The sequence below is a fragment of the Caretta caretta genome, chromosome 3, assembly GCF_965140235.1.
Source record: "Caretta caretta isolate rCarCar2 chromosome 3, rCarCar1.hap1, whole genome shotgun sequence".
Classification (NCBI taxonomy): Eukaryota; Metazoa; Chordata; order Testudines; family Cheloniidae; genus Caretta; species Caretta caretta.
The window spans coordinates 74,379,118-74,406,689 of NC_134208.1; the positions used below are offsets into that span (position 1 = coordinate 74,379,118).

The 27,572-nt window shown below is 39.5% G+C and overlaps 1 protein-coding gene across 11 annotated transcripts in view; it reads left to right on the forward strand.

Moving 5' to 3' along the window:
- The window catches only part of KLHL32 (kelch like family member 32), a 236,131-nt gene that overhangs the window by 92,228 nt on the left and 116,331 nt on the right, over positions 1 to 27,572 (forward strand). For all 11 annotated transcript variants that reach the window (XR_012667619.1, XR_012667618.1, XR_012667617.1 and 8 more), the window contains exon 6: positions 20,895 to 20,993. Coding sequence is in view for 7 of the 11 variants with exons in the window: in XM_048844962.2 (XP_048700919.1) it covers positions 20,895 to 20,993 (99 nt within the window). In the remaining 4 variants the exon portion in view is untranslated. The remainder of the gene's footprint in view (positions 1 to 20,894; positions 20,994 to 27,572) is intronic.

The window sequence follows — 27,572 nt, forward strand, 5'->3', positions numbered from 1 at the left end:
ACTGTAGGTACATACTCAGGGCAGCTAGCCCCTCATGCTGCCGCAGCTACATTTTCATATTTAGTGGGCTAACTAGATCAGAATTAGTGCAAGTAGGTCTCCTTTAGCTAGAATTTACAGCTTCAATGTAGACATTCCCTTAGACTGGAATCTTTTAGTAGACTTCTGAGCATGTTGGGCTTGATTATTCACTCTCTTACAGCAGGACAAGTTTGATTTAAATTATGTTACTCCTGATTTGAATGGAGAATTAGATCCTTTGTCCCCCACCTCCTTTTATAAACTGAATATGCCCAGTTTTAAAAATCTAATCTCATAAACTCTTTGTCACTTGCATTGTTCATCTTTGTGCTTTCCAATTTGTCAGTTTTACTTAAAATGTGGAGACCAAAGCTGCCCCAACTTTAAATTGTTATGTACCATGCACAAGAAACTGTTTCAAAAATGTGTATGTTGTTTATTCTTGCAGACATCAGGAATACATAAACTGTAGAATTTTCTCTTATTCATGGAAACTTTGGCGAATCAGAGTATTGCTGGAAATACTGCTTATTTAGTAGATAGATCCCATGGTGAACATTCGCTGTTGTTTCATTTTGAAAAAAGAATCAGTTACCATTTCATTATTGTGCAAGGTTGTAAAAATCTAATTAATATAATCTGCTTCCAAAATGTGGTTAGATTATATACCCATAATTTCTGGAAAAGAAATAATTAAACAAATAAATAAAAAGAAAATTAAATTCTGAAGGCAGGAAATCTCTTTTGAACTGATTTTAACAAAGTTGTTTTCTTTGTCACCAAGCCAAGTGACACAGACAACAAAGAAATAAACAATTTAATTTTAGTTTTATAGACAGCTCTTAAACTTCCATATTTCTGTCAGTATGAAGAATATAAAAATTCTTCAGAGAAGTTTTCCCTCTGCCATAGATAAGAAGGGTAGAAATTCAGCCATTGTTCAGCAGTGCCTTTTGCTGTATCCTGAAAGCATGTCGTCCATACTCATTTTGTTCTTCCTTCAGTCTAAGGATTCTTGAATTCCTTAATAAAATGGAAGGTTTTTTCAAATGCTTTTCTTTCTAGTGCTACTAGTGAAGAATGTATTATTTGGTATGACAGTGTAAATATGCCAACCCAGGGGGAAAGTATGATTTAATGGTTAAAACTTTCTTGTCAAGGAACCAGGAATTCCAGGTTCTGTTACTGCACTGGCTCCCATTTAATGAAGCCTATTTTCAAAATTATCCTTCAAAGCATTTTGAGCGTCCAATTTTAGACATATCATGCCTTATTTTCATAGGGGCTAAGCACGTCCAACTGCAGTTGAAGTCAGTGAAGGTGGTAGGTGCTTACCTTCCCTGAAAGCAGGGCCCTTGCTGTCTAAACTGGGGTACCTCAACATTACCAGCCACTGCTGAAAATCTGTCTCTAAATTTTTTTGTGCCTGAGTTTTCCCATCTATAATAATACCCACCTACCTCTGATGATAATCCCATAATAATACTCACCTACCTCTGAATGGTATTCAGAGTCTTTATTAACCAATGTTCATAAATCACTTTGAGAGCCTCAGATGAAAGCACCTATATAAGTGCAAAGCATTATTTTTATTATTGTGAAATATACTGATATTATAATTTATTAAATTTTCCAGTGATTAAAAGATACTAGCATACTTTCCTCAGTTTTTGAATAAGATCTACAAGAGCTTCCCCAGGGTGACATAATGTCTACAATCCTCTACTAAAAATTAGGTGCTTCCGGTTTACAGCCTTGATCCTGCAAACTCTTACTCTTGTGAGCTATTTTGCCAAAATATAGAGGTGGTAAAACCTGTCTACTCACATTTGAGATTCCCTTGTTTATACATCCCAGGATTGCATTAGCTCTTTTGGCCACAGCATCACACTGGGAGCTCATGTTCAAATGATTACAACCTCCAAATCATTTTCAGTGTCACTGCTTCTGAGGATAGAGTCCCCCATCCTGTAACTATGGCCTAGATTCTTTGTTCCTAGATGAATACATATACATTTAGCAGCGTATATTTGTTTGTTTGTGTCCGGTGTACCAACAATCTAAGATTGGTCTGTATTAGTCACCTGTCCTTTTCATTATTTGTGTCCATCTGCAAACTTTATCAGATTATTGATAAAAAATGTTTAATAGCATAAGGCCAAGAACAGATCCCTATGGGATCCCAATAGAAACACACCTGGTTGATGATGATTCCCCATTTACTATTACATTTTGAGACCTATCAGTTAGCCAGCTTTTAATCCATTTAATGTGTGCCATGTTAATTTTTTATTGTTCTAGGTTTTTTGATCAAAATGTCAGGCAGCACCAAGTGAAATGCCTTGTAGACATCTAAGTATATTATATCAATACTGTTACCTTTATCAGCCAAACAAAGATATCAAGTTAGTTTGACAGGATCTGTTTTTCTTAAGCCCATGTTGATTGGGATTAATTACCCATCTTTTATTCTATATTAATCGAGTTCTGTATCACTCACTCCATTATTTTGTCTAGAATCAATGTCAGACTGACAGGCCTATAATTACCCAGGTCATCTCATTTACCCTTTTTAAAATTTTTGTTTCTAATATGCTTTAAAAACTTCTTGTCCATAACTCTGCTGGGTATAGATTTCTCCTTGTGTCCCTTTGCTTCCTTTATCAATTTTCTAGAATTCCTAAATTCTGATTTATATTTATTATCAAATTTCCCTTCCATTTGTTTTGTGTATTTTTTTTATAGCTGCCTTCACTTCTCCTCTAAACCAGGTTGTTTTTTTAATCAACATGGCCTTCTTCCTCAATTTTGGCTTTTTTTGGGGCATCTATTAAAGTGTTCTTAAACAATTCCCAGTTGTTATTCACATTTTTCTGATTAAATTCTTCCTCACAGCTGATTTGGCCCATAATTGTTTTCAGCTTTGTGAAATTGGCCCTTTCAAAGCACGAGCTGTGTATGCCTGTCTGTCTACATCTATTTATTACTGGTCTGGTTTTTATTCTACTAGCAAATTATAAATGTGGTGATGTCAAGATTACTGGTACATAAGCTACCATTAATTTTAAGTTCGTTGATCAGTTTCTCTTTTCTGTCAGACCAGGTCTAATGTAGAATTTCCCCGTGTTGATTGCAACCCTTCTTGAATTAGGAAATTGTCATGTAAAGTGTGAAACCACAGTGCTTATGAAGTGACTCAAATTGTTGGGAGTCTTGATACTAAGTTGATGGTAAGGAAGTTATCTGAGTATTTTTTGTAATGGAAAATTTTACTCTGCATACCAGTCCTCCCAGTAACTTCTCATTATCATCATTGGGATGGTCAAGTGGATAATCTTTCACAGAAAAAGAATTAAAGGATTGTATACCAATAAAAACAGAAATGAATGTAGAAAGAACAGTATGTGACATTTTGGGGATCTCCTAGACCAGGAAGGGGTACCATCAGCACCTACCCTATAACCTTGGATGCCATTTTGCTTTATGTCTTTGGATCAGAGCCCTAACACGAGTTACCTGTTCACAAGCACAAAGTCTCACTCTGGCTTCCACCAGCCTCGTTTCTCATTGTAGGGTGACACTAACAGCCCTTCTAGTCCCAAGTCTCCCCAAATCCATCCACCCTGAGTTCTTAACTACCAGACATTCTGACTTCCCTGAACTCCCTCTGGTTCATCATCGCCAAAGCATTAAACCAGGCCTCCAGATACCCGCTTACTTTGGTACACACACTCCACAGAATTTGCACACCAGGGACCTGCTCTGGGTAAGAATAAACAAAAGGTTTACTTAGTAGAAAAACCACAGATTCAAAGATAAAATAGTATGGAAAAGCAAATATTTTCTGTATAATTTGTATATGAACATAAAAATACAACCTCAGGCTTTACACTTTCAAATTAGATAAATTCTCTTTTCTAATACAAGTTACCTATTGCTTCTGATCAGTTTCCTAGCATAATCCCTGCCACAGAAGGGACCCTTCATTTCATAGACAGCATCAGCCAAATGGCTGTCGCTTAGTTTCTGGATGAAGATATCTGTTTCAAGCCTCATTTTAAGAGGGCTTGTCTGTCTGTCTGTCTGTCTGTCTGTCTGTCTTCTGGCATGGTGACTAATGGTTATACAGGGTGGGGAAATTCTGTCCGGGATGTCACAGGACATGGCTACACTAGAGAGTTTACAGCGGCGCAGCTGCACCAATTTCGGCTTACGAGAGTGGGAGAAGCTCTCCCGCCGACATAGCGCTGTCCACACTGGTGCTTATGCGGGTGTAACTTTTGTCACTCGGGGGTGATTTACAGCTGGTCTAAGCTGTAGTGTAGACATAGCCTCAGTATCTTCCCATTAACTCTAATGGCTCATCATTTGTCTTTCCTGGGTTATACAATGCTAGGTAAGTAGTCTCATCTGTTTGGAGAGAGGCAGCCCCTCCCTGCTGACTGCAACACAAACAATGAGCACAGTTTTCTATATGCACAAATACAAAAATTCATAATCAGTCTGTATACATATTTCATAATGACAGTGAAGTTTAGAACATCACAAGCTTTCATAAAAGACCTTACTCGATACACTTTTAGAGTATAATGATACAGATTGCAATCAGTGGGGTCAACTGCTCATTTTTGGGGTTTAAACATTCTGTTTGCCCCTTGGGTATCTGCACCCTGATTGTCACACATTTACATCCTCAAATTCAGTGGTGGGCAACCTGTAGCCCACAGGCTGCAGGCGTCCCATTAGGGTAATCCGCTGGCAGGATGTGAGACAGTTTGTTTACATTGACCGTCTGCAGGCATGGCCGCCACAGGTCCCAGTGGCCGCGGCTTGCCGTTCCCGGCCAACGGGTGCTACGGTAAGCGGCAGCCAGTGCGTCCCTGCAGCCTGCGCTGCTTCCCACAGCTCCCATTTGCCAGGAACGGCATACCGTGGCCACTGGGAGCTGCGGGTGGCCGTGCCTGTGGATAGTCAATGTAAACAAACTGTTTCACGGCCTGCCAGCGGATTATCCTTATGGGCCCCAGGTTGCCCACCATTACTCAATTGTTCCCAAGATTTAGCCACACTTTTTTTAATAAAAAGAAAAGGAGGACGTGTGGCACCTTAGAGACTAACAAATTTATTTGAGCATAAGCTTTCGTGAGCTACAGCCCACTTTATCGGATGCTGTAGCTCACGAAAGCTTATGCTCAAATCAGTTTGTTAGTCTCTAAGGTGCCACAAGTCCTCCTTTTCTTTTTGTGGATACAGACTAACATGGCTGCTACTTTGAAACCTGTCATTTTCTTTAATGTGCTTTCGCCCATTAAAACCCTGTACCTCTGAAAGTGTAGGTATCATGGCATGACCTTACCGAAATCTAGAAAAATAAGGAAATTTACAAGGTCATCCTAACACCTGTACAGGCTCCAGAATTAGGGGAACACATTGTATCAAAAATTGCTATTCCTATTTATTGTAAACTTTGTGGAACTGTTAGCAATTTTAGGAGAGCTTTAAAATATTTGTATGTGTAGGCATGCACTCTACTCGTAAGATAGACTATCCAAACTGGTTTAAGTATTTAATCTTTTTCATCTGCTTTTCTTTAAATTTTGTAAACCATTCTAAGTTTCATCTGTAAACTGAAATGCTATATAACTAAAAACTTAGCCTTCTTTTCTGGGCTATTTGAGACCTCTAGTGGAATTGTTTGGTATTCTATGAAGTTAGCAGTACAGTTCATTGTTTCCAAGATGTTGTTAAAGGTTATTAAAATTAAGAAACTTAATTTGTCATCTGTCTTTGGAAATAGCATGAGAATGCTACCTGAAATTTAAATTTCTGAAGTTCTTTCATCCTCGGGACTGAAATGTCGGGATAAAGAGAGAAATTTAGGCCCCAGTCCTGCAGTCAAATACACGTAGGCAGACCATGTTTTATCCTAATTATTGAATCATAGAATCATATAATATCAGGGTTGGAAGGGACCTCAGGAGGTCATCTAGTCCAACCCCCTGCTCAAAGCAGGACCAATCCCCAATTAAATCATCCCAGCCAGGACTTTGTCAAGCCTGACCTTAAAAACTTCTAAGGAAGGAGATTCTACTACCTCCCTAGGTAACGCATTCCAGTGTTTCACCACCCTCTTAGTGAAAAAGTTTTTCCTAATATCCAACCTAAACCTCCCCCACTGCAACTTGAGACCATTACTCCTTGTCCTGTCCTCTTCTACCACTGAGAATAGTCTAGAACCATCCTCTCTGGAACCACCTCTCAGGTAGTTGAAAGCAGCTATCAAATCCCCCCTCATTCTTCTCTTCTGCAGACTAAACAATCCCAGTTCCCTCAGCCTCTCCTCATAAGTCATGTGTTCCAGACCCCTAATCATTTTTGTTGCCCTTCGCTGGACTCTCTCCAATTTATCCACATCCTTCGTGTAGTGTGGGGCCAAAAACTGGACACAGTACTCCAGATGAGGCCTCACCAGTGTTGAATAGAGGGGAACGATCACGTGCCTCGATCTGCTGGCAATGCCCCTACTTATACATCCCAAAATGCCATTGGCCTTCTTGGTAACAAGGGCACACTGCTGACTCCTATCCAGCTTCTCGTCCACTGTCACCCCTAGGTCCTTTTCCGCAGAACTGCTGCCTAGTCATTCGGTTCCTAGTCTGTAGCTGTGCATTGGATTCTTCCGTCCTAAGTGCAGGACCCTGCACTTATCCTTATTGAACCTCATCAGATTTCTTTTGGCCCAATCCTCCAATTTGTCTAGGTCCCTCTGTATCCTATCCCTGCCCTCCAGCATATCTACCACTCCTCCTAGTTTAGTATCATCCGCAAATTTGCTGAGAGTGCAATCCACACCATCCTCCAGATCATTTATGAAGATATTGAACAAAACCGGCCCCAGGACCGACCCCTGGGGCACTCCACTTGACACCGGCTGCCAACTTGACATGGAGCCATTGATCACTACCCGTTGAGCCCGACAATCTAGCCAACTTTCTACCCACCTTTAGTGCATTCATCCAGTCCATACTTCTTTAACTTGCTGACAAGAATACTGTGGGAGACCGTGTCAAAAGCTTTGCTAAAGTCAAGAAACAATACATCCACTGCTTTCCCTTCATCCACAGAACCAGTAATCTCATCATAGAAGGCGATTAGATTAGTCAGGCATGACCTTCCCTTGGTGAATCCATGCTGACTGTTCCTGATCACTTTCCTCTCGTGTAAGTGCTTCAGGATTGATTCTTTGAGGACCTGCTCCATGATTTTTCCGGGGACTGAGGTGAGGCTGACTGGCCTATAGTTCCCAGGATCCTCCTTCTTCCCTCTTTTAAAGATTGGCACTACATTAGCCTTTTTCCAGTCATCTGGGACTTCCCCCTTCGCCACGAGTTTTCAAAGATAATGGCCAATGGCTCTGCTATCACAGCCGCCAATTCCTTTAGCACTCTCAGATGCAGCTCGTCCGGTCCCATGGACTCATGCACGTCCAGCTTTTCTAAATAGTCCCTAACCACCTCTTTCTCCACAGAGGGCTGGCCATCTACTCCCCATGTGATACCCAGCGCAGCAGTCTGGGAGCTGACCTTGTTCATGAAGACAGAGGCAAAAAAAGCATTGAGTACATTAGCTTTTTCCACATCCTCTGTCACTAGGTTGCCTCCCTCATTCAGTAAGGGGCCCACACTTTCCTTGGTTTTCTTCTTGTTGCCAACAGAGCTGAAGAAACCCTTCTTGTTACTTTTGACATCTCTTGCTAGCTGCAGCTCCAGGTGCGATTTGGCCCTCCTGATTTCATTCCTACATGCCCGAGCAATATTTTTATACTCTTCCCTGGTCATATGTCCAACCTTCCACTTCTTGTAAGCTTCTTTTTTATGTTTAAGATCCGCAAGGATTTCACCATTGAGCCAAGCTGGTCGCCTGCCATATTTACTATTCTTTCGACTCATCGGGATGGTTTATCCCTGTAACCTCAACAGGGATTCCTTGAAATACAGCCAGCTCTCCTGGACTCCTTTCCCCTTCATGTTAGTCCCCCAGGGGATCCTACCCATCCGTTCCCTGAGGGAGTCGAAGTCTGCTTTTTTTTTTTTTTTTTTTTTTTTTACAAGGGTGGCTGAGCCTTGATCCTGATCTCATGGTTCGGTGGTATAGAATGACCCTGATTCTGTTCTCCCACTAGTTTTACACCGGTGTAGCTTAACTGACTTCAGTGGAGTTTCTCCTGGTTTAGTACCATCAGGATCAGGCCAATTGTATATATAATGATTCTTTGTGTGGTATAATAATTCTTTGTGCCTAAATTTGCTTTATATCTTCAAAATGCTTTACAAACATTCAGTAATCAATCTTACTAACCATGCAAAGTTGGTCATTAAAATCCCATTAAGACGGAGGTCAAATGACTACTCTGAGGCCACAGTATTGTCAGAACCAGGCTTAGAATTCAGGAGTACCTGACTTGCAGTCCTGTGTCCAGATCACTAAACCATGCCCCTTCTACTCCCCACCCCAGGGAATGTAATGCTGCAAAATGATTGCAGAAATTGGCCTCTAAATGTGTGACATCTCCCATCAAATAAAAATGAACATGAGTCACATTCTGTCCTTGTTTGTAGATGTATAACTCCATTAATGTTTAGTATGTTTTTATGCATATACCTTAGAGCAGAAAGTGGCTCATTATATAAACCCATCTGCACTGTTACCTCCTTGAAACCTGTGCTATACACAGACTGTTGATGTATATTGGTAATATTATATACTTTGCTATGCCCATAAAAGAACTCAAATTGAAACTAAAATAATTGTCTCAGAAAATAAAATGCTAAAAGAGTGCATTTTTGTTCATATTACAAACAAGCACAACTGACTGAATCCATCCCACAGTCCGTAATCACATCAGAACAACAACAAACAATGAGGCCTCCAGTACGTACAGGAGATAAGTGATCTATGAAGTGGGTTCTCAGTAAGCCCCTTGTAATTAACTTTTTGGCAAAAATTCCTTAATTTTCTACTTTTGAATTTTTTAAATAACAACCTATTAAAACAGAATACAGTGGTCATCTTTACAGAGTTTGTCAGTTTGACAGACTCTTCCAGTACATGCATAGTGCTATACACACAGTGCAACATAGGCATTGCTATAAAAGATCCACTGGCCACACACTTCCCATGGATTCTTTCTACATGTAATCTGACTGTATGAAATCCCCCTTTGAAAATCATCAGCGGGGAATCAAGGGATCTTGTCAATAAAGAAGAGCATGTAGACTGAAAGAAACTCCGTGTTCCTGTAAATAATTTTGGTATGGGCTTGAGTCACACTGATTCAAACAAAAGCTAAAGTGCTTTGCAGAATTGGGGCTTTTATCCCCATAGGGTACATTATATCACACATTTTTAATATATGATAATCAATAATAATACTTTGAACTCTAATAGTCCCTTACATCTGAGGAACTTAAAGCACATTATAAAAGTGGGTAACCATTACTCTTATTTTACTGCAACAATGGTGCAGAAACTGAAACACAGGTCGCACAACAAGTCAGTGGCATAGTAAGGATTAGTACCAAGCTCTCCCGACTAAGTTCTGTGTTCTAATGCTTAGACTATGTCTAAGGGATGTGATTCTTAGCTCCTGCAGACATACTCATGCTAGTTCTCATGTGAGCTAGCATGCTTAGCAGTGTCAGCATGGACTAGTCGCCCTCAGTACAAACCCACCTGAATCTCGTGGGTACATACTCATGGTGGCTAGCATGTGCTGTCTCTGCTGCTTCTCATGCTACACCAGGGTTGATAAAAATAAAAAAAATCCGATTTTTTTGAATTAAATCGGATTTTTTTGATAAAATGCTTTTTGAGGAAAAACTTATCTAAAAATAGTTTTAATTAAGATACATTATAGCTCAAAGATATCTATCATGAAATAGGGATTATAAATTCTATAGTATGAGACAATATATTCATGTAATGTTTCAGAAAAGTTTTTTGTAAATGCATTCCAATAGTTCATGGATTAGGGACACAATCTTATGGGGTTCCACAGGCTTCTGTATAGATTATTTAGGTTAATCTTTCTATCTACCCAATGGGACTCAGTGCTCAATCTAGAAGATACCATCAGAGATGCTTAGTTTTGCAGTTCTCAAACTATGGATTTGTATCTCCAGAGGTAGTATGCTTGTTAACAGCAAAAATGTTTACAAATAAATAATAGAGGTGAGAAATAACAGACCTCAACTCTATTGTCCTTCTGCAAATTTGTGTACACAGAATCAATCCCTTACCTCTCTCTAAAAGTGCAAAGTTTCAAAAAGTTCAGTGAATTGAAGATTGTGGGGGGCAGAATAGATCTGGACAAAGAGATGAAGTCTGGAGATAAATGTGAGAAGCGAGGGACATATGCTTGTTTTGTTAATGTATATTATATGTTTGCTGTTGAAGAAAAAAATCCAGAATACTTATCGTTGTTGTTTTAGTTAAATAAAACAATTTAAATGTCTGTCTGGTGATGTTCTCCTCCTAATACAGCATGGCAAGAAAATCCTCCAAATATTAATGATTAACCTGTTGAATTCGAGATAGTTCACCTCCCAATGACTTCATAAATATCTGCTTCAATTACCTTTGGTAAATGAAATAATCAAACACTCATTCATTTTCTGATATAGCTGTAAAACTAATCTGAAAAGTTTTCAAAATAAATCACTGTTTAAAAATGTATAGTATGCACCTTCTAAAAATGAAACCTACATCTGTCTATCTCTGAATTGTGAAGAATATGTATTAAAGTTATAACAATCAACAAGAATGCACTTTTATGGAGAAAACCATGATTAAATCGGGTCTTCCTGACTAGTGATTTAAATCAAATCCACCCTGTGCTACATTACTATTTTTAGCATGCTAGCTCAGATAAGAACTAGCCCGAGTATGTTTACACCAGATGGCAATTACACCCCTAGCTCAGAGTGTAGACATAGCCGTTAGGTAATGCTTAACAGATTGTTCTGGACTTTTACAACCAGTGTGGGTTTTTCCTCTTTCCAGATGTTGTAAAGATGCTGCTACATTACCAAAAAATTCAGCAGTCTCCTTGGGTTTTAAAATTATTCTAAACCTACAAAGCATTTGACACTGAGAAGAATGAGTGAGACCATGCTAATCACAGGGATCTCCCATGCCATTTTGTTTCTCTCTGTTGAGAGTTTGATTTATGGGTCAAGATAGTCTTTTGGCTTGACTCTAGCTGGGACATACTTTCCAGCCTGCCTGGGATTAGAACAACCTTACAATGTGTGTGTATAAAGGATGTTTTAGAAATCAATGGGCTGGACTTCTCAGAAGTTCTGGGTATCTGAAGTCTGGATTACCTTCAACTGGAGTTGTGAGTGTTCAGAACTTCTGAAATTCCGGCCCAACATGTACATTTTTTTAAAATCAGCATTTATATTCGTACTCTTTTCCGTTTCTGAAAGCCAAATGGGAAGCTGTATCTACTCTATAAATAAAGGAAAAAATAATTTTAAAACTATTTTTGGTTATCATATTTTTTGCCACAAAAAACTATTCATCTTCGAATCACTCACCTACCTACATGAATATATTACGTTGGCTCTCTCTGCAAGTTTTTATCAATAGTGCAAGAAGAGAAATTCAAATTCTTTTTAGCCATTAAGTAGGAAAACAGAAGGAATCCTACCATTTGAAAATTAAGATTAAAATCAGTCTCTCTTATTAGGTGTGGTGTTTACAGCTGTCATAAATATAAAGGGAAGGGTAACCACCTTTCTGTATACATTGCTATAAAATCCCTCCTGGCCAGAGGCAAAACCCTTTCACCTGTAAAGGGTTAAGAAGCTAAGGTAACCTTGATGGCACCTGACCCAAAATGACCAATGAGAAGACGAGATACTTTCAAATCTGGAGGAGGGGGGGAAACAAAGGGTTAGTCTGTCTGTGTGATGCTTTTGCCGGGAACAGATCATTAATGCAGCCTTCCAACTCCTGTAAAGTTAGTAAGCAATCTAGCTAGAAATGCGTTAGATTTCCTTTTGTTTAATGGCTGGTAAAATAAGCTGTGCTGAATGGAATGTATATTCCTGTTTTTGTGTCTTTTGTAACTTAAGGTTTTGTCTAGAGGGATTCTCTATGTTTTGAATCTGATTACCTTGTAAGGTATTTACCATCCTGATTTTACAGAGGTGATTCTTTTACCTTTTCTTTAAATAAAATTCTTCTTTTAAGAACCTAATTGATTTTTCATTATTCTTAAGATCCAAGGGTTTGGGTCTGTGTTCACCTGTACAAATTGGTGAGGATTCTTATCAAGCCTTCCCCAGAAAAGGGGGTTTTGGGCTTGGGGGGATATTTTGGGGGGAAAATGTCTCCAAGTGGTCTCTTTCCCTGTTCTTTGTTTAAAATGCTTGGTGGTGGCAGCATACTGTTCAAGGACAAGGCAAAGCTTGTACCTTGGGGAAGCTTTTAACCTAAGCTGGTAAGAATAAGCTTAGGGGGTTTTTCACGCAGGTCCCCACATCTGTACCCTAAAGTTCAGAGTGGGGAAGGAACCTTGACAACAGCTTTATTGTACTTCCTGACAGATTCTATTTCTGAAATGAGCTCTTGTGAAATGAGTTGTCGGTTTCTTTCACATGTTTGGGTTGCAATCAGTGTTCTCTTAAAACTCTACTAAAAGTAAGGGCATTCACCTAGGATGTGGCTTTAAGCTTTTCCGGTTACACAGGTGGTGTATGTGGCTCTATGATAGGTCTCTGACTGCACTTCAGCAAACCAGGAAAACAGATTTAAAATTTCGGTGGGACTGCCATCTTCTGGTTGGAAAATCCTTTCATTACTGAAATCACACACACAAAACAATTGTTTGATAAAATGTTATCCTGAAGCTCAGTTTTCAACTTGCTCCCTTGTAGTTAGATGCTCCAGCTTATTTATTCTTCTAGCAGAGTCTCCAGAGTAATGGGGGAATCCTACCAAATAACAAACAAATGGCACGCAGTGTAGCTAGTACCGTTAATGATTGCAATTACAGCATCATGTGTTTGACCTCTGCTCAAAAAGCCAACCCTTGATGTTGACCATCTATCCAGCCATCAACCAGTATCTCATCATCGATTTTCGGTTAAAATTATTGAAAATGACATGGAGGTGACAACTCTGAGAGTATCTTGATACCTCTGACTTTCCTGAACTTTGTCAGTTTGGGTTATGACCTGGGCACATCGCTGAGAAAGAACTAGTTGATTATCTTTTCTTGGCAAGATCCATGTAGCTATTAACTAGTTCTATCAGCTGCCTTTGATACTGGGGATCATGAGATGTTTATTAAATTGCTTTAAATAAACTTTTGGTCCCAGGCAGGAGTAGATGGAACTGTCCTCAGATTTTTTTTGTTCCTTTTTCTCAGGGAGATCCCAGAGAGTAACTCCTGTAGAGTTCTCTGCTATCACCCCCTTACTCATTGTATATGAGAGGCTACTGGGAGAGTTAGTAAGGAGACAGAGCTGAAGTGCCTTCAATATTTCAGTTTCACTCAGCTTTGTATCTCATTCTTGCGCTTCCCAGGCTGGACAATCTATTTTAGTATTTCCGTGATCTTGGAACATGGATGGGAGTGAATCAGTTGACACTCAACCCAGAGGAGACTGAGGTGACTATAATGGGTAGAGAAAAAGCCACTAAAAGATTTGGCTGAGGTTATATCAGACTCCCTTCCCCAAGTTGTCACCAAAGCTTGTAAATTGGGAGTCTGGTTAGAGTCCCAGCTTCTTTTAGACTATCAGCATGGCTTTTTTTCCATCTGTGTCTGGTCAGGAGATTGCATCCTCTTTTCTTTCATTATTATTTTATTATTTGTATTGCAGTAGCGCTGAAGAGCCCCAGTCATGGACCAGGGCCCCATTGTGGTAGGTGCTGTAAAAACACAGAACAAAAAGATGATTCCTGCTCCAAAGAACTTTCACTCTATGTAAACGTTCTCTGATGTGGACTTGCTACCATGATTCGTGTCTGTCAATTCTAGATTAGACATGTACAAGACATAACAGCTTGGGTGTAGTGTTCCATGGCCAGGGAATGGAGAAAGCTTAGAGTAAACCAGGCCAGTCCAAGACTGTTGGCTTGGTTTGCTGTTTCTGTCCTTTGCCTGGACCGCCCCACTGCTGTTCCTTACTCTACAGCTTTCCCCACAAAGGGGAGTTAGTTGAATTACACCACATGCTCTTTGCTGTGCCCCAGGGAGCGAGGCAGTGGTGGAGGATGTTGGGAAGTGAGAGCTGGAGGTCAGCTTGTAATTGAGGAGCAAGGGGAACTAGTGACGTAACCTGGCAAATTAAGCTGACTGGAGAACAGGGAAGCACTTGAGGCCTGGGGGCTGGGAAGATAAGCTGCTGAAACTGACTACAAGCTCTCTCCTTCCATAAGACGTAAAGGAGAAGGAGGTTGAGATTAGTCACTTGGACAGCATCCTAGGAGCCGAAGCCTGGAGAGCATAATGACAATATCCATTTTCAAAAATAATCATGGTAAAAAATAATCAACAAATATTCTGTGAATGAGTATTTTCAACTAGGAGACATGGCTGTGGGTGGACAGATGGGAAAAAACGTGTTGCTTGCTGATAGAATAAAATGTCACAGAATTTGGTCCCAATGTACTACTGAGTGGCACAATTCCCAACTTAACTGCACCTCTGACCTCCAGGATCCCCAGGTGGCCTCCACAAGGGTACTCCGCTTGGTCTCAGGCCTCTAGCCATGACCTCTTTTGGGGCAGGCTACTGGGATCCTCTCCATCCGGAGCAGGGACTAGGCTTCAGACTCCTGCAGTTCACTGTGATCAACTCAGCAGATCTGACTTTAGGCAGCACCCACAGTTCTATTCTCTCAGGGACAATGACAAGGCAATTCAGCAACCAGCAAAGACTCGCAAAGCAGAGTACTATTTATTCAGAACACAAGGATTTCAAAGAAACCATATCTTACAAACAATAAACAGCTTACATTCATCCCTCGCTTACTAATGGTCACCCATCTTCCATATGGAGACTCTGGTTTAAAGTTTTTTGTTGTTATAGTTCTTTGTCTGTCTCTGGTCATAGACTCCTGTGAGTTCTTGGATCAAGTACAAGTGACCATCTCCCAAGTCTGGGCTGTCACTTTATACAGTTTCAAGTCCTTTGTTCATTATTTGAGCCAGGTCAAACTAGTTTGGATGCTGTTTCCCCAGGGGAATGAAGCTTCAAAACATTTGTTACCTGCATTGTTTCAGTATTGCATTAATTTGCATTAATTACCACCATTGACTTTAATTCCTGCAGGAAACATTCTGTCTCAGACGCATTTAGCCAGGAAAACAATAGCTGGCCAGCCCTTAAAGATACATGTAACATATATAAAATCAACACAAAAGTCTTTGACTATTCCAGGATTCCATAGTATTGCACCTGTTATACAGAGTACCTGGGACTCTAATAATAATTTGTAACTCACCATTTTCCCTGCATGCTTAAGTTAATACAATAATATCACAAGTTTGATGATTGAGTTAAGTCTTACACCTTAAAAAAGAACCCTGAGTTTAGGGTTAGCTGTAGAAGTGACACCCTAAGTAATATATAATTAATGTTAATATGACAGTAGTACACAGAAGGTGGGCAAGGTAATACATTTATTGGCCAACTTCTGTTGGTAAAAGAGACAAGTTTTCAAGTTCTGGGCCTGAAGAAGAGCTCTGTGTAGTTCAAAAGTTTATCCCTTTTACCAAAAGAAGTTGGTCTAATAAAAAGATATTACCTCACCCACCTTATCTCTCTATTATCCTGCGATAATACACGTCTACAATAACACTGCAAACAAAGGTACACAAATACTATCTTCTTGTGATGCACGTAGGGCCAGATCCTCAACTGGTGTAAATTAGTCAATGGAAATTCTGCCAGTTTACATCAGCTGAGGTTCTGCCCTGCTATGTTTAATTATGCCTCATAATCCTGTTTTTTTTTTAAATTGTTCACTTTTTAGTTTTCAGTGTAATATTTTAATTAGTTTTGTGGGTGTGAATTCAATCAAAGACACTAGTGCGAAACCAGTAATAACTCCATTGACTTCAGTAGAACTATTCGTGGTTTACAGCAATGTAAGTGAGAGGAGAATTACACCCACTGCACACACATGTATATTTGTATGTGTGGTAGGTGTACTATAAGCATTTACTGCTGAAGAGTCAGCTAGACATAAACCGCTAATGTTATTTCAGGTTTAATAGCACCTCAGGGAGCCAGGAAAACAGTCTACAGAAGACCCTTGAAAGTGACCCATTAACATTTTTTAATAGGTCTGGAACTTTGGCATGAAGTGCTGACTGCCCCAAGTGAAAAGGGTGAGGAGGGCTTTTCAGCACACTCTTCAATTTATCTGAAGGCATTTTTCCTCTTCTTTGTAGATTGTCCTTCTTTCTGTTGTGACACCCCAGCATCCAGTCTCCTGGTGTTGTCACATCCAGCATAGGTTATTTAATATTTTAACATATCTCTAAATGAGTATAAAATAAGAATGCAGAACAATTTGTTTAGGGTGCAGTATTGGAATAAGCCAGACCCCTCTTAGTTCTGTTGGCAGTCTCTGGTCTTCAATAGTGATCTCTTATCTTAGTAGAGTTCCTGGTGAATTATTACATGGTGTGGGAAGCTTGTAAGCACTGAGAAATTTGTCTGCTAAAACCTGGCAAAAACAGTTATGCTAAACGGGATATTTTTAAAACCTTTATGCTGTTCTGGAGAGTATCAGTCACCTAATTATAAAATTATGTCACTGGCTTTTTACAGATCATCTTTAAATTTTAACTCATTTAACCCAGTCCTAACACATCTACAAATGCTACCTACATGATGCTATAAAATGGATTGATACAATTTTACAACATATTCATGCATCAGAGGAACCACAAGTACAAATGTATCTTTGTCCGCAAGATTATAATCTATTTGGGGCACAGATTCTCTTTATTTTGAGCCTTTTACAGCATCAAGCACATGGCTGGCATGTAACAAATAATGTGACATCAGCACAGATGACAGGACTCATTCAGTTTAAACCAGGGTTGAATAATAAACATTGCAAGGTCTACATCCCTGAGACCCTAAAGAATGGAATGATTTGTATGGCAGTCTGACAATTTTTCATTAGAACAAATTTGACAAGTGCTATAGAACCTATATTTTGAATATACCTAACAACTGAAAGATTCTTGTAACTAAAGCTCTCTCCAACTTTTCCTTGTGCCACATACCATCATGAGTGGAAATCTAATTAGCATCAACTAAAAACCTGGAACAGATTGGGCCTTATTCTTCCTTACACTAAGGCCACTTTACATTCTGATAGGGTAAAGGCTCCTTTAAGTGAGAATATATGTGATTTACACCCACTTGAAGGATCAGTTACTCTGCCAAAGCGGTGTAAAAGGGCCTTGTTGTAAACAAGAATCAAGCCCCTTACCTCCAGTTTTTACAGTATACTATGGATGAAAGTGCAATTAATGTTACTGCTGAGGATTGGTACTTTCTTCTGTCCCTGTCAGGGGAAATGTGACTGCCTCCAGTGTCTCCCCTCCTGCTTTTTTGCTTCTCGCTGCATTTCAGTGGTAGGTCCAAAGACAGAACTGCAGGGACAGCTAGCAGGATGTATTGAAGAATAAAAAGGCTTTAGCTTCCTGCACAGTAGTCATAGAGTGGCCCCTTGTGGTGCAAAGCTAAAACTGCAAAGGGAATAATTTGTCAATTCTAGGTCCCAGGGAAAATGAGTTACAAGGATGAATGCCAAATGAAATAAAAACATTCAAGAAATGTGGTATCTGTTGTCTGCTGTTGATTATTTGAGGGCCCATGCACCGTTCTTCCAGGAGTAATATTAGTTTTGGTAATTTGTAATGTGATTCCTGAAAAATGAGATTCCCCAATAACTCTTATGTACAAATACTAAGATTTTCTGGTCTCCTGAGGGAGACGTGGTCTAATGATTTGACCACAAGAGTGGGAGCTCTCAACTGAGGCCATACAATTCTGTCAGTTGCATCGAGCCAACTTCTCAATGAAATCAATGGGAGTTTTATGTGAGCAACAGATAGGATAATCAGGTCCTTGGTTTCTCATCCCTTTTCTGACACTCTCTCAGTGGCACTTTGACTCTGTGCTTCTGTTTCCCCATCCATAAAATGGAGATAATACGAAGTGTTTGATAATGTGTTTAAAGTGCTTTGAAAATGAATGCTATATAAATTCTAGGTATGTTGGATTTGTAACATTCCACTCACATTGCAAAGTGCTCCTGTTTTTTATTTTATTTTGGCAGGTATCTGAGGAAGGGATGGAATGGGGGTGGATTTGTTTATTATGGTAATGTGTTGGGGTTGACTTACGATTGTATGGAGGTGGGTAATGGCTTATAACAGTTCATTGTGTACTTATTGATTATTATGTTTTAAATATTGGCAGGGATATACAGAGAATGGAATGGGTCTCCATGTGTAGGTATAAAAAACTCTAAATAAATATTATTTATTGCTATGTTTAATTATGGAGTATAACCTGTTCATTCTATTAGCTTTATTCATCCATAGCTATGATTAAACTATTTTTGTGCAATTCTGTAATTTAGAAAAATAACATATTTTGTAACCACAGTTAGCTTTCTTTAGATCCAAATTAACCCCTGTTTTTCTCAGCCATATTAATAAGAAATGTCAGAAGTAAAACTTACAATGAACAGTCTTATGCAAGGAGAGACAAAGAATATTGCACATACTAATTGCAATCTGTAGCACATAGTTTATTATAGCACTTAATAGTAGAGTCTTCTGTGATACTTCTGTAAGGACAAGGTTTTGCAAAAATAAATTGTATTATATGTAGTTTTCTGCATCTGAATTCAATAAAGTTTAGAACAGTTAGATTTTAGCTGGGTGTGCTTTTTCCTGTAATTTTTCGATTACAAACAAGCAAACAAAAATGAAATATGCTGCCTAAAATTTCCCTTAATACACTAGGAAGGCATCAATTCTTATCAATACACTGACAAAATTTTGATAAAGGGCTCCCTCAAAATATTTCCATAATAGCTGGTGATTACACATGATATTCCCAAAGTAAAATACTCCCCAACTCCCATCCACTAATTCCACGCTCTTCTCCCCACATCCACCCCCGAGAACCCTGTCAATTGTGACAGTACACATCCATTAATCCTTTTGTCTCCACTCCTCTCTTTCCACCATATTTTCCCCCTTACCAGCACCATATGAAAAATCCTCTAGATGCCTTGTCTATCTGGAAGTTGTTCCACAATGCAGCAGCAGCAGGGCTGTCAGGTGGGTTTCCTGAAACCTCTGACTGTAATTGATTGGGTGAATCCCTCTAATGATGGGCTGGTTTGTGGTTTGGGAACAGGTCCCCTTTAATTCTTGAGGTGGGTGTTTATGCCATGACTGCTGGCAGCATTTCCTATCTGGTATGAAGGGTCTAGTAGAAGAGTGGGGAGGTGATGGCGATGGTGGATGTGGGAGAGACATCTCCAGGTTCTCTCCTACTGGCTCTTCATACTCTACAGGCAGGCAGTGTTGCGGAGAGTGGCTGGAGGACTTTCACCGAATGCAGCAGCAGCACCTTGGCCCTGTCCCTTCTCCTCCTCTTCTTCCTCATGCATTGTTGGAATGGCCCAGTATCCGGGAGAAGTGCAGCGACTGGATGATGCTTCCACCAGGCACTCCTAACAGGCCTGGTGGAAGACACAAGATGGAATTCCCTCTTGCAGCCGCTGTTGCACATGTGGCAATGGCAGTTGCATCTGCAAAGCAGCACCTGACTGAACAACCAGCTTAGTCCTGGGTTCAGGAAAGGCTGAGAATTCTAACTGGCAGAGCCCGCCTTCACATTTTTGTGTGTGATTGGCAAACAGCTTTCTGCTCCCTAAATGTAACTGACTTCTATCCACAATGATCACACCACTCTGAGAAAGGCTGGCCTGAGGATTTAAAAAAGGATAAAGTAGTGATTTTACAGATTTTGAAGGGGAAGTTTTTTGATAGAGGGCAGCAGAGTTCAGGGGAACCAGTACAACCCTCTCCACCCAGAGACACAGCAGGATCCAGCTGTTTCCCCACTGTGCCCAATGTCAATAAAGTCCCCAGAGACAGCAGGGAAGACAAATTTGGGACTGGGAGTCCTGCCCTATTCACGTCCCTAACTGCTATTCCATATGCCTTCAGCCACTCTCCATTCTTTGTCTGATTTGTCTCTCATTTCTCCATTTATATCCATGTAGATATTCCCTCTTTGTCTACATGATTTGCTTGGGGTAGAATTCCCTCCCTCAGGAGAGAAGCAGTGTGGGTTTCCTGTATCAATTAGAACAAGACTTCAAATGTATCATTTTTCTTACTATGATGATTAAACTGTATTATTGTATTGTTATATTCTGCTTTTTAAGGTGATTTTGTGGCTTTGCAAAAAAAATGGTGTATTCAATAAATAATATGCCTTTCACAGTAGAGAGTCATCAAAAGCCTCTTTAAGAACAATTTAAGATAAAGACTTAAGACAATTTAAGTGTCTGTGTTTCACTGACTAAATATCCCCCTGAATATTCTCACTGAATTTTTTTAAACTACAGCCCCAAACCTTCAAACACTTAGATATATACTTAATTTTATTCACATGAGAAGTCCTATTGCCTTTAGAGTCTAAAAGTTATAAAGTCTTAAAATGTTGGCTTCCTTTATTTCCATATTTTCCCTATGCTTAATATAGTTCTTTACAACAGATATTCATTTTTTCTTTTTACATACAGATTTTGTTGGAGCCAGGAGTAATCCAGGATGTGCTAGCAGCTGGTAGTCACCTGCAGCTGTTGGAGCTCCTCAGTTTATGTTCTCACTATCTCGTCCAGGTAAGGCTTCTATACCTAATTAACCAACCATTTCCCTTTGACTGACAGACTTTATTTCCAAGGTTAAATCCCATAATTTTGAGTTTCGTATGGGAAATGTTACAGAACTAGGATAATACTAGTTCAGTTTGTTGTGAGTGTGGTCTAGTAAGGCTCTGGACTGGAAGTCAAGAGACCTGAATCCTGGCTGTACCACAGATCTTCTGAGTTTGGGCTACACATTGAACCTCTGTCTCCACATCCACCCTTGATCTGTCTTGTCTAGTTAACTTTAGAGAGAAAGGATGGTCCAGTAGTTAGGGTACTAGCCTAGGTCTTGGGAGACTTGGGTTCAAGTCCCTGCTCCGCCACAGACTTCATATATGACCTACTGCAAGTCCTTTACTTTCTCTGTGTCTCAGTTCTTCCTCTGTAAAATGGGGATAGGAAAGTGCTATTGTCTCATATAAATACCATATCTATCTAGATATAGATCATAAATTCTTTGGGGTAGGGACTATCACTCTTCGTACAATACCTAGCACAATGCGGCCCCATTACTGACTGACCCCTATGCATTCCTCTAGTATTAATAACGGTACCAATATTTTGAGGCAACAAAATAAATGATTGTTTATTTGGTTGGCTAAATTAAACAGATTTTGATGGTAGCAAGAGCAGCAGCTTTAAATCACCAACGTAGCAATGGCATGCACTGTTAAAAGCAGCAATTTCACTTGATTTTTTCCCCTTTCTTTATAGTGTTTTTATATTTTATCCACAGACACTTTGAGACAGGGTCAATGGCTTACAATATATGGTGGTGTTAATTTGTCTATGAAGTGTAAGTCAATCAGGAAACCAATGTAAATGGTAAAGTAGTGAAATTTTCAACAGTCTGGCATTCAGTGAGTGTACAGAATGACTGTACATTATTCTTAGAGAATGAAAGGGGAGTGTAACAGGGAAGGCAGTTAATCAGACAGTGCAAGTAAAGGGGCTGGGGTGGTTCGGCATGGGGCCCACACACTAGTTTACCTTAGTCCTTCTTCTTAGTTGCTTTTCCTGCTGCACCATCTTAATATTTCTCACATATGCCCAATTCATTGTCCATTGCAGTCAATGGAAAGACTCCCATTGGTTTCAGTGGGCTTTGGATTAGGTCCTTGATGTATAATAACACAAAGGGTTCAAGTGGCACCTTAGAGACTAACAAATTTATTTGAGCATAAGCTTTCGTGAGCTACAGCTCACTTCATCGGATGCATCTGATGAAGTGAGCTGTAGCTCACGAAAGCTCATGCTCAAGTAAATTTGTTAGTCTCTAAGGTGCCACAAGTACTCCTTTTCTTTTTGCGGATACAGACTAACACGGTTGTTACTCTGAAACAAAGGGTTCAGTGCTATATTGCTGTGCTCACCCAAAAAGCAATCTGAAAACGTCCATGCAAGCAGCCTGTCAAATGAATAATAATGATGAACCTGATATTGGAAAAATCCCACTGAGCAAGGACTTCCAGACTGGAACCAACCGGCAAATTATTCTCTCACTTAGGGCCCAGTCCTGATCCCACTGAAGTCAAAGGGAGTCATTCCTCTGGCTAGAGTGGAAGTAGGATCAAGCAGTTAGTTGCACCTATCTTAATCAAGAGTAGTTGGAGTTACCCTCACTTACATCTGTTTTACAAACAGTGTAAAATCATGATTAATTATTTTAAACTGGTGTGGACATACATGATCAAGAGGAAATGGGACCCAGGCTCAAAGTTTCTAAAGGGTTAGGAAAAAATTGTTTGCTCTGACAGCGCTGATATATTTCTATTCAATAATTTGGGTCAGGCTCAGCTGCTGTAAATCAGCACAGCTGCATGGAAATCAGTGGAGCTACACCAGTTCACACTGACTCAGTATTTGGCCCTTGGTTTATTATATTTATTTACTAAATTCAGGTTCTGCCAAGGGATCTGTACAGGAAGATCTATACCACTAAATCAGCATCAGAATTCACCTGCTTTAATTCCTTTGCAGGGTGGGGTCCATTCATATAAAGCTATCTGCAAGTGTCACGTCTAATATTAAAACCTCTTTCTATACATTGACAAAATATATTTTATAACAATGTAGAGAGAATTTCCAATGTCCAAATTAAAGCTATCAGATGCCTTTTTAAAGTCCACATGACACTGATTGATTTTAAAAATACATAGTCCTTTATACTACCACCAAAAAAATTAAAAATAAGGCTCAGATTTTTAGGAGTTTCTACAATCAGCATTACAATCCCGAACTGATTTAGGAGCCTATGTCTGATTTTCAAAGGTGATTTAGGCACTTAGGAGCCAAAATCTCATTGATAATCAATGGGATTCAGGCTCCTACAAGCCTAAATCTCTTTTGAAAATGAGATTTAGGCTCCTGAATCTGTTAGGCTTTGCAATGCATATCAGGATTTAAATATCTTTAAAAATCTGAGCCTTAGTTAACCAGGCCACCTTAAAAACTGCTGCAGGTGAGACCCAGGAAGTCTCTCCAGGTGTGACTCCACTCACTATGATGCAAATGGGAAGGGATGGGGAGTGGAATAATCCCTTCCCACACTTGTCTTTTTCTAATGTTGCTGTCGGGTCTCTGGATGCTGCACTACTGTCTGTTTACCTGTTTGGGATTGGATTTCTTTCTTTTTGTTTTGAATTGTTGAGATATTGAGCTTTAGCTCAGCATAGCCTAATACATTATATTGAACGAATCTAGTTTATTGTTGCTGTATGATGCTGATGCAGAGTTTCTGCTTATTAGGATTTTCTGTCATTTTTGGGTTTTCATAGATTCATAGATATAATGGTCCCTTCTGACCTTAATGATCATCTAGTCTGACCTCCTGCAAAATGCAGGCCACAGAATCTCACCCACCCACTCCTGTGATAAACCTCACCTATGTCTGAGCTATTGAAGTCCTCAAATCATGGTTGAAAGACTTCAAGGAGCAGAGACTCCTCCAGGAAGTGAACTGTGCCCCATTCTACAGAGGAAGGCAAAAAACCTCCAGGGCCTCTTCCAATCTGCCCTGGAGGAAAATTCCTTCCCGACCCCAAATACGGCGATCAGCTGAACCCTGAACATATGGGCAAGATTCACCAGCCAGATACCCAGGAAAGAATTTTCTGTAACTATAACTCAGTTCCCACCCCATCTAACATCCCATCACAGGCCATTTGGCCTATTTACCATAAATATTTAGAGATCAATTAATTGCCAAAATGATATTATCCCATCATACCATCTCCTCCATAAACTTATCGAGTTTAATCTTAAAGCCAGATAGGTCTTTTGCCCTAACTGCTTCCCTTGGAAGGCTGTTCCAAAACTTCACTCCTCTGACAGTTAGAAACTGGATGCAGCACACCCTTCTTTGGGTGTTTTTAATAATGGCTTTCCTTGTTTCTCCCTAGGTATTGTTAAGTTTTTGCCAACACAGGCATTCAAGATTAACTCTCTGACTCCATTTCTTCCACCTGAATATGAGCCCAGTTGAAGTCCCATTGATGTCAGTGGGAGTCTTTCTGTTGATTTCAGTGGGAATTAGACTGGGCCATTGTTTTCTCCAAATGGAAGCAAATTTTCTTTGGAGATACAAAGAAAAATAAAAAGAAGGACTTGTGGCACCTTAGAGACTAACAAATTTATATGAGCATAATAAAAATCAGGAGAAATTCCATAACACTCAGTGGAGATAAACCACTGTAAGACCAGTGTGAGTGAGAGGAGAATTTGGTCCCAGATTCACTGCAATTCGTTTTCTGCAAGATATATTAGATACCATTTCTCTTAGAATGACTAACTTAGAACAAGTTATTGAATCTGTTGATAAATCTCACAAAGATTTCTATAACAAATTGCTTGAATCACAAACACAAGTCAAGAGCATGAAATCACTAATACGAGTTTCTGATTAAAGATAATGTTATATGAAACAGAATAACCATAAGACCCTGGGACAGTTCTTCAAAATTATGTAATGGACATATCTTAGAAATCCAGACACTATGGAATCAAGCTATATGATATTTCTGGTTCACTGAATGCACTTTTCTATTTCTATATTTCACATATTACCACCAAATCCTCTTTTATTCCTATTGTGGATTCCCTATTTTTACCTGGAAAAATCTTTGCTAATTTAAGATCAATAATTGATTGTGAAAGAAGTATGAATTAAGTTTAGAAGTCTAAAGGGAATATAGTTTTAAATGATAACATTTATATTTTTACCTAACATGGGAAAAAAGGATTCAGGCAAAAATGAGGGAAATTCCTTGTTTTAAGGCCAGAATTCCATGTTCTCTTGACTTTTGTATAGATAAGAACAAAAGAATGGCCATACTGGCTCTGACCAATGGTCCAGACAAGCCCAGTGTCCTGTCGTCTCACTGTAGACAGTGCCAGATGCTTCAGAGGGAATGAACAGAACAGGGCAGATAATCTAGTGATCCACCCCCTGTCATCCAGTCCCAGCTTCTGGCAATCAGAGGTTTAGGGACACCCAGCACATGGGGTTGTGTCCCTGACCATATTGGCTAATAGCCAGTGGTGGACCTGTCTTCCATGAACTTATCTAATTCCTTTTGTACCCAGTTATACTTTTAGCCTTCATAACATCTCCTGACAGTGAGTTCCACAGGTTGACTATGAGTGGTGTGAAGAAGTACTTCCTTATGTTAGTTTTAAACCTGCTGCCTATTAATTTCATTGGGTGACCCCTGGTTCTTGTGTTATGTTAAGGGGTAAATAACACTTCCCTACTCACTTTCTTGACACCACTCATGATATTGTAGACCTCTATCATACCGCCCCTTAGTCATCTCTTTCTAAACTGAACAGTCCCAGTCTTTTGAATCTTTCCTCATATGGAAGCTGTTCCATACCCCGATCATTTTTGTTGCCCTGGTCTGTACCTTTTAGAATTCTAAATATATTTTTTGAGATGGGGCAAAAAGACCTGCATGCAGTATTCAAGGGGTGGGAGTATCATCGATTTATATAGTGGCATTATGCATTTATGTCATGGCATTTTCTATCCTAATTCTCTGTTAGCTATTTTGACTGCCACTGCACACTGAGCACACGTTTTCAGAGACCTGTCCACAATGACTCCAAGATCTTTCTTGAGAACTAACAGCTAATTTAGACCCCATCATTTTGTATATGTATTTGGGATTATGTTATCCAATGTGCATTACTTTGCACTTATCAGCACTGAATTTCATCTGTCATTTTGTTGCCCGGTCATCCAGTTTTGTGGCTTAAGCTTTGGACTTAACTATCTTGAGTAATTTTGCATCTGCAAATGTTGCCACCTCCTGTTCACCTCCTTTTCTAGATCATTAATTAATATGTTGACCAGCACAGGTCCCACCACAGATTCTTGGGGAACCCCACTATTTACCTCTCTCCATTGTGAAAACTGACCATATACTTCCTACCCTTTGCTTCCTATCTTTTAACCAATTACTGATCCCTGAGAGGACCTTCTTTCTTATCACATGACTGCTAACTTTGCTTAAGAGTCTTTGGTTAGGGACCTTGTGAAAGGCTTTCTGAAAGTCCAAGTACACAATATAGACTGGGTCTTCCTTATACACACTGTTGTTGACACCCTCAAAGAATCCTAATAGATTGGTGAGGCATGATTTCAGTTTACAAAAGCCGTGTTGACTCTTCCCCAATATATCGTGTTCATCTACATGTCTCATAAATCTGTTCTTTACTATCATTTCAATGAATTTTCCTGGTACTGAAGTTAGGCTTAATGGCCTGTAATTACCAGGATCACCTCTGGAGCCTTTTAAAAAAAATCTGCATTACATTAGCTATCTTTCAGTCATCTGATACAGAGGCTGATTTAAGCAATATGTTACATGTTTCAATGCAGCATGCAGGCATTTCACTCTAGTGACTGTTCCTTTTCATTTCAGTTTAGGTAACCTAAATTGTAGTTCCTCTTTTTGAAGTTAAATGCCACTGTGGTGCATTTCTTTGGTATTTTCCCCCTACAATGATGTTAATTTTAATTGCGTTATGCTTGCTATTTCTCAACAATTCCGCAATATTCACCTGTTGGCTCAGTTCCTATGCTACATTTAGGATTAAATTAAGATTTGCTTTTTCCCTTGTAAGTTTTTATCTCTGCATGCTGTCCTGAGGTGACAGGTTCTCAGTGAATATGGGGATAGTTGAACTCTCCCATTATTATTGGGTGTTCTGTTTTTGTAGCCTCTCAAATCTCTCTGAGCATTTCACAATCACCATTACCATCCTGGTTGCGTGGTTGGTAGTAAATTCCTACTGCTATACTCTTATTATTCAAGCATAGAATTTCTATCCAGAGAGATTCTATGGCACAGTTTGGTTCATTTAAGATTTTAACTATATTTGACTCTATGCTTTCTTTCACAGATAGTCCCACGCCCCCACCAGCATGACCTATTCTGTCATTCCTATATATTTTGTACCGTGGTATTATTTTGTCCCATTAATTATCATAATTCCACCAAGTTTTTGTGATGCTTATTATATCAATATCCTCATTTAATATCAGACACT